General features: G+C 37.5%; 1 protein-coding gene across 8 annotated transcripts in view; it reads left to right on the plus strand.

Annotated features, from left to right (window-relative positions):
* The window catches only part of MECOM (MDS1 and EVI1 complex locus), a 535,065-nt gene that overhangs the window by 501,324 nt on the left and 12,374 nt on the right, over positions 1-21,367 (plus strand). For 5 of the 8 annotated variants that reach the window (XM_078069479.1, XM_036118315.2, XM_036118316.2 and 2 more), the window contains 6 exons: positions 1,295-2,651; positions 5,041-5,128; positions 9,986-10,012; positions 15,706-15,872; positions 16,938-17,015; positions 20,928-21,097. In XM_078069479.1, the coding sequence (XP_077925605.1) occupies positions 1,295-2,651; positions 5,041-5,128; positions 9,986-10,012; positions 15,706-15,872; positions 16,938-17,015; positions 20,928-21,097 (1,887 nt within the window). The remainder of the gene's footprint in view (positions 1-1,294; positions 2,652-5,040; positions 5,129-9,985; positions 10,013-15,705; positions 15,873-16,937; positions 17,016-20,927; positions 21,098-21,367) is intronic. The other 3 variants (XM_036118317.2, XM_036118318.2, XM_036118325.2) reach the window with 2 other exon arrangements.

The raw sequence follows: 21,367 nt of genomic DNA on the forward strand, positions 1-21,367 counted from the left end.
GTTGCATTTTGTCTTTAATTTAATTTCTTATATAAATTTGTTTCAGTAACTACCGACAAGGTGTATCATGTTTCTGCATGTATTAAACGTGCACAGAATCGTTTACAGTAAACTCACACATAAAGTGGAGTCATCTCTACTAAAGTAAGATTAAACAATGTGATGCTTAGGAAATGGGCACGATAATCCTGCCAAACTGCGAAGTGAGGGGGATTCGTACTTAGCAAAGGAGTTCTTAAAGGTTACGAAGCTTGGTCTCAAAATACACTTAGTTCTATTCTCACATAATATGTGAGGAGAGAGATGTTCTACTTTTTTGGCAAATGCTCCACAAAGAGGGTTCTTTCCTGGCCGCACCCTGCTGTGTTCTTTCTGGATTAGAGCATTCAGAGCACCCTCCCCTGCTTACCGTAGTTGGCTAAACCCCATAGAAGTCAAGCCCTGAGATAACCGGCGAAGATATGACAACGAGTGGACATATTTCCCAAGGACGGGGGTTTCAGAAATGCAGGAAGGTTAGCACAACCGCTGGTGTGAGGGGAAGTCAGAGGACGTGATCGTAGTTCATGGGAACCAGCAATGCAGGATGGGCCACATTCAATTTAGTTTCCTTTGCAGGCTTAAAATAGAGCCATTGTAAATTATGTCAGTCTTTCTCGAATCATGAAAATGATTGTTAAAAATGTCTCCGAATACACAATGTGCATTGTTGTGTGGCTTTGATGTGTGAATGATGAGAGCGTATGATATAACACAAATTAAATAATGGTAGAGCAGTCACAGGCTTTTTCCCCAAGGGGAGAGGGAATAAAGGTAAAGTTGCCAGTCGAGGGAAAGGCTGTTTTATTTTGTGTCGGTGCCTCCGACTTAGAATTCTTGGAGTGGTCTAAAAGTTTAAAGGGGTTCCTGTTATGTATTGTGCTTAAGACTTTAATTTTTAAGATTCTGTTAGGGTAGGCGTTGGGTGGGAAATCAACGCATGCTGGAACTGGACTTTTCTTTAAATACTTAAATACACAAATACGATGCAAAATATGCAATGGGGATGACAGAAATCTTTATATATGCTTATATATGAACTATTTGTGCTGCCTCAAGACATTTGTCAGGTTGGATGCCTTGCTTTGGAATCTAGTGAAATGGGGATTTCTGTGTTTGGAGCACCCAGATTGGTACCTCCAACAACTTTTCCTGGCTTCCTAATTGAAATTTTGGGTAAACCAATTGTGATACTTGCTAAATTCAGCAGCAATTGCCATAAAGCCTGAGATTCTTTTTTGTTGTTTGCACACAGGTGAGGTCTGCCATAAATCCTATACTCAGTTTTCAAACCTTTGTCGTCATAAGCGCATGCATGCTGATTGCAGAACCCAAATCAAGTGCAAAGACTGTGGACAAATGTTCAGCACTACGTCTTCCTTAAATAAACACAGGAGGTTTTGTGAGGGCAAGAACCATTTTGCGGCAGGTGGATTTTTTGGCCAAGGCATTTCACTTCCTGGAACCCCCGCTATGGATAAAACGTCCATGGTTAATATGAGTCATGCCAACCCGGGCCTTGCTGACTATTTTGGTGCCAATAGGCATCCCGCTGGTCTTACCTTTCCAACAGCTCCTGGATTTTCTTTTAGCTTCCCTGGTCTGTTTCCTTCCGGCTTGTACCACAGGCCTCCTTTGATACCTGCTAGTTCTCCTGTTAAAGGACTATCAAGTACTGAACAGACAAACAAAAGTCAAAGTCCCCTCATGACACATCCTCAGATACTGCCAGCTACACAGGATATTTTGAAGGCACTATCTAAACACCCACCTGTAGGGGACAATAAGCCAGTGGAGCTCCAGCCCGAGGGGTCCTCTGAAGAGAGGCCCCTTGAGAAAATGAGTGACCAGTCAGAGAGTAGTGACCTTGATGATGTCAGTACACCAAGTGGCAGTGACCTGGAAACAACCTCGGGCTCTGATCTGGAAAGTGACCTTGAAAGTGATAAAGAGAAATTTAAAGAAAATGGTAAAATGTTCAAAGACAAAGTAAGCCCTCTTCAGAATCTGGCTTCAGGACATAATAGGAAAGAATACAGCAATCATTCCACTTTCCCACCGTCTTTAGAGGAGCACACTGCGGTGTCAGGAGCTGTGAATGATTCTATAAAGGCTATTGCTTCTATTGCTGAAAAATACTTTGGTTCAACAGGACTGGTGGGGCTGCAAGACAAAAAAGTTGGAGCTTTACCTTATCCTTCCATGTTTCCCCTCCCGTTTTTTCCAGCATTCTCTCAATCAATGTACCCATTTCCTGATAGAGACTTGAGATCGTTACCTTTGAAAATGGAACCCCAATCACCAAGTGAAGTCAAGAAACTGCAGAAGGGAAGCTCTGAGTCTCCCTTTGATCTCACCACTAAGCGAAAGGACGAGAAGCCCTTGACTCCAGGACCCTCCAAGCCTCCAGCAACACCTGCCACAAGCCAAGACCAGCCCCTGGATCTAAGTATGGGCAGTAGGAGTAGAGCCAGTGGAACAAAGCTGACCGAGCCCCGTAAAAACCACGTGTTTGGGGAAAAGAAAGGAAGCAACATTGAACCGAGACCCGCATCGGACAGTTCCTTGCAGCACGCTAGACCCACTCCTTTTTTTATGGACCCGATTTACAGGTAAGGGAGGATAAGAGACCATTCGACGTGGACATGTGAACAGAGGGCAGTTTTTACATTCTAAAGCTATGGCTTGTAACAAATTATTTTTGTTATTATTATAAGGCAGAGAGTAAAGTTGTTTGATCTAGTGAATTCATTTTTTACTCAGACGGTCAACTCATTAGGTTTGGACTTATTTTTGGATGTCTCTGAATTTGGGGTTTGGGATGAGGCCCACTGAGTTCTTTCCCTTGACAATAAATTTATTTTTAAACACAATTTTTTAAGTGGAAAATATGGGAAAGCCATATTTAAAGCAAGTTGTCAAGTGGCAGAAGAATGAGGCTCCTGAAGGATTAATGCAAATATGTGTGGGGACTTAAATGGGTCAGGATATTTGAAATGAGATGGGACATAGAACAGCGTGAGTTTTCTCTTTGTTAACCTACCAACGCATCCTTAGTAAGTACTGTTCATATTCTGTTGCTAAATAAATCTCCCAGGAGCCCAAAGTAAATGAAATATTAGTCACAAAAATGTCTTGTGCATAATGTGAATGGTTGGTTTTGAAAAACGTGTCTCTGTTCATACGCTCATTATCCAGTTTACTTTGATGCATCCAAAAATTCTTTGGGGGAAACATATATGCTTAATAAAAAGCCTCTTAGACAGCATTGGGTAACACTCACTTGAAATTCAAAATGACTTAGTTTTTAAATACCAGCTTTCTTTAAAAGTATTGAGTAATAGTAATTACGCTTATTATGGGTTTTAAATATTACCAAGCATTTTCACATTTACTTTCTCACTCAAGTCTTGAACATTGTCAAGAAATAATGGAACGTGTGGATCATTGTTTATTGGACTTGTTTAAGATGAGACTATTTTCATATTTTTGCCTGATTGTCTTTTATGAACAATTTTGTGCTACTCTTTCATTCAACGATATTTATTGATTCCTATTACTTAATAGGAACTAGAGCTGCAAACCCTTTTCACTAAAAACTCCTTCCTTTTCTGCCTCCTATTATCTATAATACATTAACTAAGAAATCCTGCCACTATGTTGAGGGCTAACCCCACTGGAAGGGGATTAAAAAGGACAATACAAAAATATCTGAGCCGTCGTAATCAGGCTTGGGCACTTTTTTTTTCAATTATTATGTCTTGATTCCTGTGGCAGTCCCAATAAGAGAAGGGAAAAGAAGGGAAAACAGCACTTCAGTATTTTGTGTGTGGATTGTATGTCACACATTGCCAGGAAGGTTGTTTCCAAGTCAGTGATACGTCTCAGCCCTTTGTGAAGAGTATTCCTCAGACTTTCTTTCTTAGACCCTCCGTGTGGCAATGGGCTTTCAGTCCCTCCACACATCCATTACACTCTTCTCCTTCACCTCCTAACCTTCCTCTTGCTTAGTTGAAATTTGGTCTCCTCTCTGGTGTTTCACTCTGAATTAAGGGCCTAGGCCTGTCATTTTACCAAAGTCATGAAAGACCTAAACACCAGTTTTAGTGTAAGACCTGAGTTGAAATCTCAGCTTTCCCATGTCTCAGACTTTTTTTTAAATCCATAAAATGGGTATAAGAGGACCTAGTTCAATAAGTGAAATAGTAAATGCAAAACATAGCATATACAAAATTTCAAGAAGTGGTAGCTGTTTGTATTAATTTTGATTCTATTTTAAAAGCATACTTACTCAACAGTTCTTAAAAGAAAATTACCAACAGTTGGTGAAAGAAATTAATTTAATCCACGATCTCATTTCCTGTACACTTAATGGTAAATAGAATGACAAACATTTCTAAGGCAGAAGGGATATGTAGATAAGTTTTATATGTCTCTGTCTATCTTCAAAAATTCCTCTTCCTTTTCCCTCCACCCCCTTTTGCCATCCAAAAGAAGACACCTATACTTCAAAGAGTAGGTGGCAGCGTGCAGAGTACGCTTAGAAACTCTCCTGCTGTCATTGGCAAGGACGGGAGAAACATAATGAATATCTAGGGGAACACTTTCTTGGTAGAAAATGACTTTAATTTTCAAAATGGACTCTGTCCTCATGATTTCAAAAATCATCCAGCCTTCTTGTCTCCATTTGAAATGGAAAGGTACAAATGTATGACCAATCCCTCTGGTTTCATGACTCTTCATTTTTTATATTTCCTCACTACTGTTATTACTAGTCATTCAATCGGATTTTGCCGTTATAAATAGGACCTTCTTTCTTTGAGTGCCTAGAAGTGCCCTGAGTATTCTTCAAGAACTGAACAGATGTCTTTATATTTTTATCAGTGTGCTTCCCAGAAACCTACCATTTGCTTTATTGTTAGCTGTTTGAAATGTCAGTAATTATATAGTGATTGATATATGAGACTGATTCATCTCCAAAAACTAATTTTAACCTTTCAGAGTAGAGAAAAGAAAACTAACTGACCCACTTGAAGCTTTAAAAGAGAAATACTTGAGACCTTCTCCAGGATTCTTATTTCACCCACAAGTAAGTATTTTGAATTTGAGACTTCAAGCTTGTAAACTAACTTGTTGATCCTGAAAAGCAGGTGCAATGAAATGAAAGAAATCTTGAGAACATTAGGATTTCCTATGACGCTGGTGTAGAAGAACACAGGAAATTCTAGCAGAACTAAAACTCAGACTCTTTAAAGAAAAAGAAATTAATATATGTGTAAAAACAACGTGTTTTCGGGGTGTTAAATTATTGTCTGCTGTTAACTACTTATTGAGCCAAAGTGTATTTTGGAGTGAGCAAAATTCAGTTAGAATAAATACTGAAGTTGTCTTTTGTGTTTAAAAATTACTGCTAGTAAGAGATAGATCATACTCTGACTCGTCCCAAACTCATGAAGGTCCTTCAAGTTCCTTTAGTGCTTAGATAAAAAACAGGAAATGAGTCTACCTGACAAGTTGTTACCATAGAGGGTGAAGGAATTTATCTAGAGACCACTGGGCATTCCAGCGAAGTTCTGTAATTGCACAAGAATTTACCACAATACACAGAGCAATTTGCTGAATGGAGCTGTGTCCATTTATCAAAATATATATAGTTTCTCATTGCAAGGAGAATGCAGAGCAGTGCCATCTAATTGGTTCATCCCTCTGTTCTTACATATTTGGTTATTTTTAAAAAACTGGTTTACATAGTAATCAACATGCGGAGAATTCTATTGAAAGACCAAATATATAAACATCTTAAATGTGTTTTTTTACCTGATATTTTGTTTTTTATTTCTAATTGTTTTAAAAGATATAAGCTCTGGTCTTTATAGATGGTAAGCAAAATTTTTATGAAAATGCTTAAGATCAGTGAACTAATTTATTCCTTTTCAACATATTCAAACTAAAAATTATGCTCCTCTAATAAAATTGGTAGAATTTTATGCAAGCTGTCTTAAAGAATGTTATGAGATAATTAAATTATCTGGGGATATGACCCGCCCTGCCCTTCTGCCCCCTCCCCCTCTGCCACCTCTTCTTCAGTTTTTCAAGTACTTCCCCAACGTCCTGAGCAACAGAGTATGAGAGCGGAAGTGCATCTTCTGGTTAGCTGGAGAAATCTATCGTTGCTCAAAAATTCTATTTCAAAGTGAGAAACTATATGATTTAATATTAAAGGAGTTAGAAATGTTCCAGTTAGCATTCATTTTATATAGAAAGGCTAAGGAATGATATTATTTACATAATTACTTTAAGGAAAAGAAACACGTTATAAAATAGGTAAGTGTTCATCAGGTACTTATAGTTTACATTTAGGTTGATTTAAATTGCACTCTTAGGCCTCGTGGGCTAATAAAGCTGAACATAACGTGCATTTTGTGTCAGTGCACAAAAGGTCTATCTTTCTTGAGAACTTACTTTCTAATTATCACTAACTGCTCATGGGCATATTATAGTTATATACGTTTAGTTACAATAATCAAATTGTTCTCATATTCTAATTATCTTTAAAATCTAGCAACTAACCACTTCCAAATTAAGTGCTATGAGGACACGGTATAACGGAGGGGGAAAAAGACTGGGATTCAGGATCCTCAGGTGACTCGGCCTACCTGGAGCTTAATTCCTTATCTGTAAGATGAAGGAGTTGGGTGGCCCCTCTCTGTTCTCTCTGAAATTCACAGATTTCTAGCTAGCCAAAGTGAATTCACTAGTCTACAAGATGGGCAGTTTTGTCTCCCAATAACTCCACATGTGCATGCAAGTATTAGAGTATGTACCTATTTTTAATCAAATCAAATAAGAAAATCTACTATCTCTTGATATTTCCCAAGTGAATGAAGGATCACAAAAGATGATACTGGGAGCAGAACAGTCCTCCCCGCAGAGCCCCGCAAACAGGCCTGTATGCTTCCTTCCCACACCAGAGGGTCATGTCTTGGTGGAAGGGACTGCCTATTGTGGCTGTTAGAACAGGACCCGAGAGTGCTAATCGAAATATTTAACACCCTGTATGTCATGAATACTGACCAATCGGACTGGACTCCTGGCATTCTGGAGCAGGGTCTTGGAAGTCCTTGCTGCCCCGACTATTAATGCTGTAGTTGCTGGCTGGTGGGCTGTCTGAAGGGTCTTTTGAGATGCAGCCAGGACGGTAGGGAGACCATTCAAGGTTCTTGGTGCAAAGGCTGTTTACCAACTGCTACAGAAAGATTTTATTATTTTTCTAACCATCGTGGCTGTTTTCGTGTGTAATGGCTATAGATCACTGGGGTACAGGTGAAATCACAACTGTCACCTGGGAGAAGCTTGGGCCACCCCCTTTTCATCAAGCCTCCAGACCCAAGAGTCTGTTCTTTCAGAACACCTGCCTCAAATGTCCTAAAATCTCAGCAGAATTCTTCTGTTCTTTCTAGTACTCCATCAATTCCATCCTAGCCCCAAGATCCACTTTCCCATAAACAAACAAACACAAACAAAGACAACCTGCCAGGATTTGGGGCCAGAAATGACTGCTTTATGACTGGCTCTCCTGCTTATTAGCAAAAATGCTTAGGTTTTGAGCAGCAGTTCATCTCTCTGAGCCTTCTCAGATATCAGCGTGATGGGAACACCCCTTCCGGCCTTACCTGGTTAGCTGTGCGGGTTAGCGTTCATGTACCTAACCCGGTACGGCGCAAACTGCCTGGCAAGTGGGAGGACCTAAATGAGGGATAGCTTTCAATTTTAGTGAATGCAGAAGTATTCCATTTTGAATGTAAAGGAATGCCAGTAAAATACTCTCCTGCCGTCCCCGGAACCCAGCTTCTTTGGCAGGACTATACACGGGTCTAGCAGTACTTGGAAAGATGCTTACTGTGTTCTTGGCACTACCTCATTGGCCGGCAGTAAGAGTGGCACAGAGCAGAGGCCAAACTGGAAGCCCTTGCCTCTGCTCCTGGGGCTGGCCATGATCTTGTAGCTAAATAAATGCTTGGATAAGACCATTCATTACTTCATTTTCCACTTAAAGTACACTGGAGCACTGGGGCTTCTGTATCTTTGTCTTCCAAATGGGAATAATACTTTCCTTATGTATTTCGCAGGGTTATAATAATAATATCGTCATCATAATAAAGGAGACCACATATTCTTAATGCTTCAGGGAAAACATAGATATAGGTATATGGATTCTTGGTAGTGGTATTCTCTGGGCAAGCCTGATTTTATAATATTTGTATGCTTTTGTATTCTACTCAGCATGTCCCTCCCCTGGGCACATTTCCTAATCAATAAAAGGTGAACACCTCAATAGATACTTAGATATTTATTCAGTTTTATTGAAAGATTATCAGGCATCTCACTGCCTCTTGGAATAATAATATATATTTTTAAAAGTCTTGTCAAAAATATCTAGAAGATATAGGAACACATACAAAAGTAAAAGATAATTGCCTTTTTTTTTTTTTTTTTTTCATTATCAGGGTCTAAATTCCTCACTTTGTTCAAATTTTACAGAAGTATGCTTTCTGTGTCAGGCCACTAGAGGACTACTTAGATTTCTACTTTTCTTTTATAAATAAGTTAGCTTAATATAAGGTAGAAATAAGTACTATAGAGGTTATTCCTGGATACATGGTTGAAAATTGTGGGGTCTTAGTTTAGATTATAATTTTGAAAAGGAATGACAGCCACAAGTAGGTGAGATGGAGGGAATGGTATGAATGTGTGATCTCTGGAATGTCCATTTCACTGGGTACTTTGCATTTTAGGTACTTTGCATTTACATTGATGGCTCATTTGAACTGCCATAGAAATCATTTGGTAGTTAATGCTGTTGTAAAACTGGCTATTATTCCTTGGTTTGATTTTCCTATACTCTAAATATGTTTTTGGTTGTTAATACATTTTATTTCCAGATGTTTGGCTTTGTATACATCTGCAACAAAGACTCTGTTTTACTTCTGTTTCTGTCCTTTATTCAGTCATTTTTATTTTTTTCTTTTTAAAGTGTCTGACTATCCTGTTACTATATACCAAAGAACTGGGAAAAAGTTCGTCTTTTTCCAAGTTATCCTTTATATGTTGATGTGAAAATTACTTGTCTTTTGTCCTTCATCTTCTATTTTGCTTTCAGCAAGGTGTTTCTTATTGTTAGATTTCCTCGGCAATAAATGTTTTATCCTTAAAAACTATGTGTCTTCCTTATTAAAGATACCATAACTTATAAAAGCAAGAAGTATCCCCTTTAACCAAGCAAAATGATAATTTTGAGGATACAACCTTTGTGCTTCCTGGAAGAGCTCCCAACTCACTGAAGTTTCTCCCAGTGATTCTTGTCATAAGTTGACGTTGGTAACTATATATTTGAAGTTCTTTTAATTAATATCCTTATGTGTTTTGACCACTAATGGTCTGAATCCCAAGCTAATAAAAGTCAAGCAGTGCATTTCCAAGTACATTACCTTTTTGTTACTCAATGATTCACGTTTGAGTAAATATCTTATTTTCTTTGTTATTAATATTATACAAATGCAAGAGACTAGATTTTATGCTGGAAATTGCTGAAGTTTTATTTATTAAGGTTTAGGACTCTTGTTTTGCAGTGAGTAAAAACAAAAAAAGAAGGATTTATCTACTTTGCTATTTAAGATTTGGTAGTAGGCAGTGTTTAGCTTTCTTGGAAAAAAGAACATTCTGGTTTATAACCTTGATTCTAAAATTTAATTTCAGTAAATAGAGGAAATCCAGCAGTGTTATAAAAACATTTAATTTTCATTTCCAGAGCCTTTACTCAAGGTACAGTTACATGATAAGCAAAAATTACGAAGTCCGTATAAATGTTAATTTCTCAAAGGATAGATTGCAATAAAGATACTGATACAGAAGTAATTTTTTGTTTTTGTTTCAATTTTGCTCCCAGTTCCAACTGCCTGATCAGAGAACTTGGGTAAGTTTCCTACTTATATTTTTGACTAAAATAATGTAGCATTAAAAGGAAAACAACTTATATTATAAAATGCTGTGCAGACATAAAGAATTCTGAGCGGCTTTCCATTACATGACATGGCTTCAGCAGATCGCCTTCCAGCTTTGTCAAGCTGCAAAATACTTTTCCGTTTTAATTGGGCATTTAGTGTGCTATAAATTGTTTACAGAAAGAAGTTTATTTTATAAATTTGACCCATTCCATGTAATTATACCTTGATGTAGAACTCTTTCTCGGCGCTTGGGAGTATGTTGTTAAAAGAGCCTTCGAAATGGGTCACAACCATTATTTGGGGGAGGCTGTATCAGCATGTTAAAGATGCTTTTGATAAAGCCTTCAGAAGGTTAAAACCTGAACTTACATGTAGATACAAGCTGACATTGGAATTCACATCCGTATATCCCAGGGCAGAACTTGGTTCTGGCTATTTGGAGTAATAAGACTTAAATGTTTAGAAATCCATATCTAACTAGTGAATGAATCTTTCAGCCTTGGGTCTCACTTCCTCAACTTTCAGTTCCTATTTCCAGATTCAGTCAGTTGTCAGGTAATGATACTAGGGGACAGCTTTATTTTTTGTTCAAGATACAAAGAAGACTGCTTATTTAGTTTTTTAAAAATTTTTTTATTAACATATAATGTATTATTTGTTTCAGGGGTACAGGTCTGTGATTCATCAGTCTTACATAATTCACAGCTCTCACCATAGCACATACCCTCCCCAATGTCCATCACCAGCCTCCCCATCCCGATCCCACCCCCCCACCACTCCAGCAACTCTCAGTTTGTTTCCTGAGATTAAGAGTCTCTTATTGTTTGTCTCCTTCTCTGGTTTCATCTTGTTTCATTTTTCCTTCCCTTCCCCTATGATCCTCTGTCTTGCTTATTTAGTTTTCACTCTCAAATAAACCTAGGGTCGATGGAAATACATATAAATAACATATATTACAAAATTTCCTCTGATTATATGTACTTCTACTTCTTCATTCTCTTCTTTACTCAAAATTATTCTGATTCTAAGATAGGGGTAAAATCTGGGAATATAGTTCAGTTTTTTTGGTCACCATATAATTATATATAAATTATTTTAAGTCAGAACACTTTAGCACTTACCTGTTTCCTCTATCTGACATTAGATTTTCTTTACCAGAAATTCCTCCATTTTATTTCTTCTGTGGAGTATGTGATGAATTGTGATTTTTTTCATTTTGATAGACGTTTAAGGATTAAGTTTATTTATTTCAAAAGTATAAGAGAAGAGAGAGGGAGAGAGGGACTAAGGCTTTCTTAGACAAAGTCGTACAGCTGATGGGGCTGTGCTTCGATCACCCGGGCCTCTATTTCCAGTGTTCCTCTTCTGTCTTCCCCGGCGGAGGTCCATCCTGAGTAGCGTGCCTCGGGGTCCTCCTCCTTTCTAAGGTGCAGTATTACTTGACAGTATCTGTGTGGTTGGCTGCTTCATCCAAAAGGTGCTGTCCGCTGCATAAATGCCCGACGGTTCTACCAGTTTACAAAGCCAGTTCAGATTTTAAGTTAGACTCCCTTTCCCGATAATACAATGGTATAGAAACTGACGTTGCAATGCTTTGGAAACACTTCCATTCCCTAAATCATAGGGTTTTCAGAGCTACGATTTATATTTGTATTATAAAACATAGATATTAGTGGGAACTACTAAAATATTAAAGTTTGTCATTTTAGTGGTAAACAGATTCTAATGGATTTCATAATCATGACTGCTGAATGTGATACATGGAATGAGATAGCCATAAACTATGAATACTTGCTTCTCCCCCAAATGGCCACAATTTTGAGAATTCTCAAGATTATCAAGTGAATAAATATAGAAAACCACCAAATCTACAAACTTTCCCATCATAAGTTATTTATGAAAAGTTAGTTGTTTTATGATAAAGGCATGTGTAATCTAATTTGTAAAACATTAGGTCACATAATTCATGGTGCCATTGGACATATCATTTCATATAATCAGATTGTCACTTTAATGGTTTTAATGAGAAACTTCTTTATGTCATCAATTATTGGCTGCCAGATAATAAATGTTAAGCTAAGTGCTTAGGACCCAGTTGATGATATCTTGCCTGCTGAAATGTTTTTAAAAATACTAAGTTTATTTGACTAGGGAGATAGCTACATTTTTTGGTAGGATCTAGGGAATTCTGTCTAAATATTAGTTTGCGTCAGTATAAAGTTAATAGCCTCCTGGGGACTGAAAGGGGGTGCAATGACTTCCTCTTCCAGACATCTGGCTGCAGATACCATCAACAACTATTATATATATAAATAAAAATTACTGTTCCATATAAAAAAAAACCTGTCATTTACTGGTCAGAGATTAGCCTATGACATTAATAGGACACAGGGCAATGCACTTCTAAAATATATGATCTAATATTTCCTCCTTTATTTTCCCCATTCTCAGCAAATTTCTTTTTTATAGTAGTACACATTGCCCTCTTCATTTTTTCATAATTGAAATATATATGTAGCTAGATTCTGTTCCATTGATCCCAATTCATGTTGATTTTTAAAATTCCAAGCCAGACTTTAAAATGAATGTCAAAACTTGCTACTTCTCTTGTAAAAGGCATGTTATTTCAGGAAGAGCATCATACGAGTCAGCCCACAGAGTGAGAAAGTTAGGGTTTTGACCCATGCACCAGATGAAGCTCATCTTAATCCAACACCTTAATCCAAGACAGAGGCAGACCGATGTTGGTCATAGAATTGCTAACCTACCCAACTGGCAGATGTCTAAGTCACTTCTATCTGTCCTAATGGGGAAACTTATTCTTTTCAACTGAGGTCAAGTGCTATGAGAGCAAATCTTATGAAGATGAAAGGAAGAATTCGCTGGTGGCTTTTATGTTCGGTGGTTGCTAGCTGGACAGAAAGTGGGGTGTGTGTGTGTGTGTTTGTGTGTGTGTGTGGTGTTAATAACTACCCTCGGCTCACTTCCCATCTTCCTTCTCTCCCTTTTCCCCACTCCTATTTAATCCTCTTTTCCTTTGACACTGGAAGCCAAAGGTGGGGGTGGCTTTTAAGAGAAGCATTCGGGTCACCCCTATTCTTTTTCCTATTATCTTTAAGAATGTCATTGTTTAGTCATCAAGCCCATAGTGTATTTTCTTGTTTCTTGATAGTTTCCCCAAATCGGAATAGTCTGAGATAACGTAATCACAGCGATCTTTCTTCAAAAGGAGGTGTTAGGCACCTACTAAAGCAAGATACAGTCCTTAACAGCCCATTGCTCTTAAATAACTTCAAGGACTTGTAGTTTATATGTGCTAGAGATGAAAGCCGAGAAGAATAGTCATGAGTAAGCTATTTTCCATATAAAAGGCAAAGTGTTTCTAGAAGATATATCACCACAGGAATCTGAGTGTGTCAGCCGGGCGGACACTCAAATGATTTAAAACCACTAGATAATGAAACTTTACTCAAATATTAAATGTACATAAATAAAACATTAATAATCATCACCCATGCACTTACTATTCTTCCCAATAAATATATGCGATCGTGACCCTGACCCTTGCTTGTTTCTGCTAATCAGCTTGAAGGCCAGGGGTCATTTTCCACTCAGACAATTTATTCCGTGGAGGGTGGAATATCAAAATGATTTTCTGCAAGAAACAATTAAGAGGAATAAATGCAAATAAAATAGTATCATAAAATATTTCCGGATTGATTTTTAATAAATAAAACCCAAAGTAAGATGAAAATGCTAATGCTCCGGCTAGAGGGGGATAATGACCATATTCTGCAGGGACAGAGTTTCCGCCAACCTCTCTGAGCAGCATCATCATTCCATATCTCTGCCCTGTGATCAGTATGTGTCAAAATCCTTCATAGTGACAAATGTGCTGTCCACTTGCATCTGTGGAGAATGTTTTAGCAGCTGAGTGATTATGAATCAAACCCCTGAGCTTAGAGCCCCTACCGCCTCCCAATGCGTTCACATTTGTCGTCTGACAAGTAAATGTATCTTGACTTTCCTCTGAGATTTTTTTGCACCGTCTTTGATGAAAGACATTTGGCAAATTGGCAGTGGTACCCTGTACGTTGCAATTTGTAGCTAGCATTAGGAGTCCGGGCATGAAATGAGAGGGCAGGCTCCGGGATAAAGGGAAAAGAGAGAGCTAACTACAACATGAATAGTCATTTGAAGGATCGAGCATACACTATTCCCTTTGTAAGAAAAGAATCATCGTTCATCGTCCGGCCATTCTGTTAAGATTTTGCTTCGCCGTAAGGAGTCACTGGTATTCTGTCCAGCTGCACGGCCATGGAATAGAGATTTTGTCACTTTTCCTTTTGTGTGGGAAGGGTTGCCTTTTCTTTCTATCCTGAGCTCATAAATTAGGCCTTCAATTCGGTCCTGCCATCCATCAGTGAAAGAATCATCCTCTTGGGTTAAACAGTTGTTTGAATGTGCAGTTACCATTCTTGTCCTTGCATGGAGTCTCCTGGTCTAACACCCCAGCTCTTTGAGAAACACACAGAGTGCATATAGAGTGCAAACACCTTTTTAACAGCTTTCTGAGCTCTCCAGTGGCATAGTGCCTGAGAACCAAATAAATAATGGGTGAGTTGATTTAACAGGATGGCCTGAGAGTTTGCTTTTCTACTTAAAAATTCAGTAGTAAGCAGCTTCCAAATAAAATATGAACACTAAGGAAACTTAACCTTTTGGGAGGGTTGAAGGAAAGGGGAGAGTCCTTCTAACTGAGGACAGTAAGGATCAAGCTGCCTTTCAAAGTAAATGCCACCCTCCGATTGTGACTGTCAGTTATATGGGCAGATGGACAGAAACTTGAAGATTATAAGCAAAATAAATTAGGTTGTTTGAGGGAAGAATTAGGCAGGATAGTTTTTTAAGATTATTTCTCCAAGAGTGTGGTTAAGCTAACTACTCCCTTTATAACGCCCGTGCCAAGTTATTATTACGTGAAGTCACGATGATATATCATGAGCTGTCATTTCAACTCAGTCTTTGTTCAGAACAAATTAATATTTCATCAAAATTCCTTGTATATGATCCCACTTAAAACTGTAGTATATCCAGATATTAAGTTAACCTAGTCTTAGGCAAAACACCTCTTACACATTAATTTTTTTCTTTCTGCACTACACATTTGGCTTAAGCTGTAACTTTGGAACACTTGATGTGTTTTGTGCTGTGAATTCTTTTCGTGGGATGCCATGCTTCCTATGGTTTTTATTACCGAGGCAAGGCATGCAGGACCTTTCCCTATAAGGTCCAGTGTACTATTGATGTCCATAACGTAATACGAATGTTGTTTCTTAATTTAATAAAAAAGCTTTATTATCACTCATGTATTTCATTGCTCAGTTCTATATCAAATTATGACAAAATGGCCTAACCAAGGTCTTTTGAAGAAGTTCACCCAGCATTCTATAAGCATGGTTCTACCTTTGTTATTTCCTAAATCAACGAGTCCTCTTGTTATCTGTCACATATTGGGACACTACACCCTTTTTCTCCAGTCCACCGCATTCAGCAGATTTGATGCTTCCCTTTTCTTAACGATTTCTTGGTTTTCTAGAGATTATTACGGAAGAACAGACGTCAGACTGGTCCTTCATGGTCTTGTGCTCTTGCCTTTCAGATGTCAGCTATTGAAAACATGGCGGAGAAGCTAGAGAGCTTCAGTGCCCTGAAACCGGAGGCCAGTGAACTTCTGCAGTCAGTTCCCTCCATGTTCAACTTCAGAGCACCTCCCAATGCCCTGCCGGAGAACCTCCTGCGGAAAGGGAAAGAACGCTACACCTGCAGGTGACCGCAGGGCCCATGACGGCCCGCTTTCCCCAAGTCTCCCCTCTGATTGCAAAAACCCTGCTGTTTGTTTTGGAAATTATTCTTGATTGGATGATTAATCGTGACCATGATAGATCTCCAGCACTTCAAAGTACTCTTTATTTAGGGAGATACAAAAATAGTGGTTTTAAAAAATTATTATTAAATGGGAATTTTAACACAGGCCATTTGGTTGTGATAAATGAGGTTGGAAACAGTCCAAATACTTGTTTTACTTTGATATTTATGAATTTTTTTTCACAGTTAATTATTTTCATCCGAAGGTATAATACTACTGTCTTCGAGCATACATTTATTAATTGTCATGGCATTGAAGAATAAGGCCACTAACAAAGGACGAATAAGGTCGATAAGTGAAGAAAGCTAGTTAATAAGTTTCTTGTTACCCATCAGTATTACAGTAAAGCTTGTTTTTTTTCCTCTTTTCAATAAATTGTGCTTATAATTTCTGAATTGTCCTCAGAAATTTGTGGCATCTGACTCAGGCATATCAATTTATCTGCTCTTTGGAAAATGTGTCACTTTCTTTCCAGAAAAGCTTTTATAGGAACATACCTTGATGGATGAGGTCTTCGAATCTTGTCTGATCTGATACCGCTCAATGTACAGAGTTGTCAACCGCGGCTAACATGTAAAATGAGTTGAAACATTTGAAATCTGTTTACATCAACCCAGAATCACAGACTCTTGTCATTTTTTTATCCCCTTGTCTGGTTCAGTTTTGCGACTATAAAGATACAGAGTTAATAAAAGAGGCGTATGGGGGGGTCATCAAAACTAAAGTCTATTTTCATAAACTGCTTGCTTATGCATGAGCAAATTCAAGCAGATCTCATAATGCAGCCTTTATTCATGGAGTTATTTATATCTGTAGAATGGCTTTGTTGCAAATTTTAAATACCAAAGACATGTGAGTTCCATGCAAGATTAATTAAATCAAGAATCAGCATCTGGCTTCTATGCGGCTTGAGTGAAATAAAGTCGATTGTGCTGACTTTCTCTTATAAACATCTTTCATAACAGATACTGTGGCAAGATTTTTCCAAGGTCTGCGAACTTAACACGGCACTTGAGAACCCACACAGGAGAGCAGCCTTACAGGTTTGACAATGATTTTTACTAAATACCTTGGTAAATTTTATAGTAGTTAGAGTGGATGTATTGCCACAATTTTAAAGGAGGCTACTTTTGTGCATGTCTGAATGTATGTCCTTGCAATTTTGAGTCAAAGAAGAATTGACTGATGGCTAGGATAAAAAATATAAGAGTTCTAATTTTTTAAATCAAGGCTTCTGACATCTCAGTTTAAAAGGTCTAGCAGGATCTAGGATAGAATAAGCATTTAAGAAATGTTAGCTATTTTTAAAATTACTATTGTTATCATTGTTTTAGAGAGAGAGAGAGTGGGGTGGGGAGGGGCAGAGGGAGAGACAGAGAAAATCTTAAGCAGGTTCCATGCCCAGAGCAGAGCCCGCCACGGGGCTCATTTTCACCACCCTGAGATCGTGACCTGAGCTGAAATCAAGAGTCAGATTCTTAACCGACTGAGCCACCCAGGCGCCCCATTTTAAAAATTATTTTAATGTGCTCTCTTCTCAATAATTAGTGCTATGTTAATTGACAGTAATCAGAACATTGCAGCCTTCCTTTCTCAAGCCTTAAATCTCTGTTAGGAGTTGACAAGCTGTGTGTTAACTTTATTTCCCTAGGATAGCTAAGTCGGTGTCCCCAGGTCCCATTAGGAGGTTTAAGGAATAAACCTTAAACCTGGAGAGGAGGAAGACGTTGAGGAACTAGGAGGAGAAGAGGTAAAATAGAATATATTATAGGAAGAGGGGCAATTCTAGCAACGATTTCTAAACTACCTCTTAGCTTATTCTGTTAGGTGTCGAGATCAGCCACATGACACGTGGGACATGTGTCTACCTTTAATATTATTGTTTACTAAAGAATGAAAATTATCAAGATCCTCTTCAGTTTTAAAATATAATCTACATTGTTTTATGTGCAATGCTTTGCACATAGTGCTAGGTGTTCATAAATTTTTTTTAAAGAAAACATGTTATTTATCTTAAGTCACATCGTAATTTCATTCTGCTTTGAAATTCTTATGCATTGCATATGCGTAAAATTATTTTTGTCTGCATGCTCACTTTTTCTATTAAAATCAATTATTTTTCAGGTTTCAAAGACTTTCTTCCATATAAGAAAAAGAAAATGGGCAGACCAATGAATGCTCATTTGAAGAGAATTGAAATTTTAAGAGAAAACTGGAGGGACTTAAACTCAGAAAATAATAGAGGGTTTTCTTAAATTCTTTGCTTTCCTACATGTTTTATAAATTACTAGTCAGAAGTGATACTTTGTATGTAATAGAATAGACTTTGTATAGTAAGTCTCAGAGAGGTATAAAAATGGAAGTTGTTAGGCGATTTCCCTTTTTGAGAAAAATTTCAGATCCCAGGAATTTTGCTTCAGTGAAAGAAAGATTTCAGCACTTACATTTTATTATGACCAAGGATCTGGTATGCAACTATATCATGCTCATTTTGCTCTGTACTTGAATTCAGTGGTTTTATTCTACCCCATAAATGGTATGTGTATTTTTAAAAACACAGGCCAGAATTTTGGCATAGCTAGAGATCTTAAACAATTATTTGTCTAGCTCCTCTGTTTTACAAGTGAAGAAATTCAGATGCACAGATGTTAATTGCCTTCTGTAAAGCCTGGTATTAAAAGATCCAGAATTAAAACCCAGACTTGGACCTGCCATGTCAGAGTTTTTATCTCACACCATGATCTCAAAGGCTCCCATGACCGCTGTGTTTACATCCAAATTCTTAATGAGTGTATTGTTCATGATGTATGTATTAATATAAAGAATTTTTGAAACTTAGGCTCGTAACTACCCACTAACTTATTGGAGCAGAGTGCAATGATTTTTTTATTCAGGAGCACTCAAAACTTTTGGCCAGTATATTAGCAGGGGAAAGATACAAAATAATAGATGATTATTATGTAGAATGTTCTTATTGGCCGATTTTATCGCTATTAGAGTAGATGATGTCTATTAGACTTGGAAAAGCCCCTTTGCATACAAGCAGAAAGCTGGAAGCATGTCAAAGACAAAATCTCTCTAATTCATGATGTATGTAGAAAATGTTTTGAGTGAAAAATGTTTGATGGGAGTTTTCTCTAGCAGCGTTTTCTAGGTTGTTCTGCTCAGTACAACACAATTGTGCTAATTGTATCATTATTCTCATTGTAGTAGGCCTTGGGAGTCAACAGAGTTATTACAGAGAAGGTCATGACTCATATATATTTTTTTTTCAAAAGCAGAGGCTAAAACACTACAACTACAATGAATATGGGGTTTCACGCACTTTTAAATTAATACTGTAAGTGAGGAAAGTTGAGGAGCCTCATCATGCCAGCGCAGTTTTTTAAGGGGGAAAAATTAAATCAGTCTTTGAGTCGGTTTATTGATACTATGCCAAAGTAACTAGTTTAACAGATTTATTTTCCCCACTGAACTAGCTAGACTTCTGGCATCACATAGAGACAGCCGTAGAAACCCAAACACTTCGAGTGGAATGGGGTGATTTCTGATGTAGAGCACTCGAACCACTGAGTCTACATTCAGAAGTGGGAGGAGAAGGGCCCTTCACATATGGAAGAATAAGTTAAAGATTGTCTGGCTGCTAGGTTAAAAATTTTCACTTAAAAGTCATCTAGAGAAAGCTCATGTTGTTTTTGTTTTTTTTTTCAAGCAACACACATATAAAAAAAACCACACAAACAAATAATGTAATCTTTACTTTAAAATGCCAAAGGAGAATACCCCATAAATTGCCACTTTTCTACTTTATCCATAAGAGCTGAGGAGTAGGCAGTGAGGGGTTACATTTTTATTTATGAATAAAGGAGAACTTCAAAATACCTTATGATTTTTTTTTTTTTTTTAATCACATGGAAGGCAGAAACAATTAGCCAACCAATAATAGGTATTTTCCTGGAAAACCGACCTGGTTCAGAAATGCCACAAACTCTGTAAGGACAGAAATGGAAAATTGAGGGGAATAGGAAAAGCAGAGATTAATGAAGACCTTTATTTTATTCCAAAAGGATAATTTAGTGCTACTCTTACTTTCTTTTTTAACAGTTTAAAGGTGGGGATGCCTGGGTAGCTCAGTTGGTTAAGCATCTGATTCTTGGTTTCCACTCTGGTCATGATCCCATGGTCCTGGGATTGAACCCTGCAGCAGACTCCACGTTCTGCTTCTCTCTTTCTCCCTCTCCCTCTGCCCCTTCCCATGCACACTCTCTCTCTCAAATAAATAAATAAATAAATAAATAAATAAATAAATTCTTAAAAAAACACAGTTTAAAGGTTTTTAGAGTAAAGGTTCTGGGGGCTTGTAATCACTACAGAGTATGAAAATCAGTATCTTCGATATCGAGATAAACTATTCACATTGCCTCAGTTTTAAAGGTTTGGAATCTTTACTGCTCTTTTTGAGAAGATAATGGAAGTTTCTTTAGGATTATCAATTGAGGAAGTGAATTTACTAAGAAATTGTTTAATCAGACTCTGCAGTTTTGAATTTAAGAATGATCTTTTTACTTTATTTGAAGAATACATGAATTTGTTTCAAGTTTGTTTACAAAGGATTTATTGGTATTGTCCTAAGCAGAAGGTAAAACCATGCTACTATTTCTTAATGTCCTTAATTTTGTGAAGTTTATCAAAAACATAAAAACTGATGACTCTAATAAATTTGGGACCAATCAAATGGTCAATATTTTACTATGGTTTTTCATAAAGTCATGAAAATCTTTAATGGAATCAGAGTCTGTTGGAATTGAAATCTTGGCTGTGTGAATAGTATTCTTGCCTCCTCTGCCTTTTCTCTAAAATATTTTATGGGTGATAATTTTGGATATCTGGCTTACTAGTCTTGAGAAATATTTTTCGATTTGCTTGCAAATATTTTCTCTGTGTTTATTTTTCAGATGCAAATACTGTGACAGATCCTTTAGCATCTCTTCCAACTTGCAGAGGCATGTTCGTAACATCCACAATAAGGAGAAGCCCTTTAAGTGTCACTTATGTGATAGGTGTTTTGGTCAACAAACCAACTTAGACAGACATCTAAAGAAACATGAGAATGGGAACATGTCTGGTAGGTAATCAGTTGCGTTATGAGGAAGAAGATGGCTAAGATAATCGTGAATAATATTGTACGGCAACTCTACTTTTAAGAAAAGAGATAATTGTGATCTTTCTTCTCTCCTTCCACTTTGACACCAGAAACAGATCCTAAATTTTGCAGCGTGTTTCCCTTTAGATTACAGAATGATGTGATTGTTGAATAATATACAACTCAGGGCCTTATTTGGATTGTTTCTTATTCTCCTGGATTCATCTCAATCGGTAATCTCAAACAAAGAGA

This window comes from Halichoerus grypus, chromosome 1 (genome assembly GCF_964656455.1).
Source record: "Halichoerus grypus chromosome 1, mHalGry1.hap1.1, whole genome shotgun sequence".
NCBI lineage: Eukaryota > Metazoa > Chordata > Mammalia > Carnivora > Phocidae > Halichoerus > Halichoerus grypus.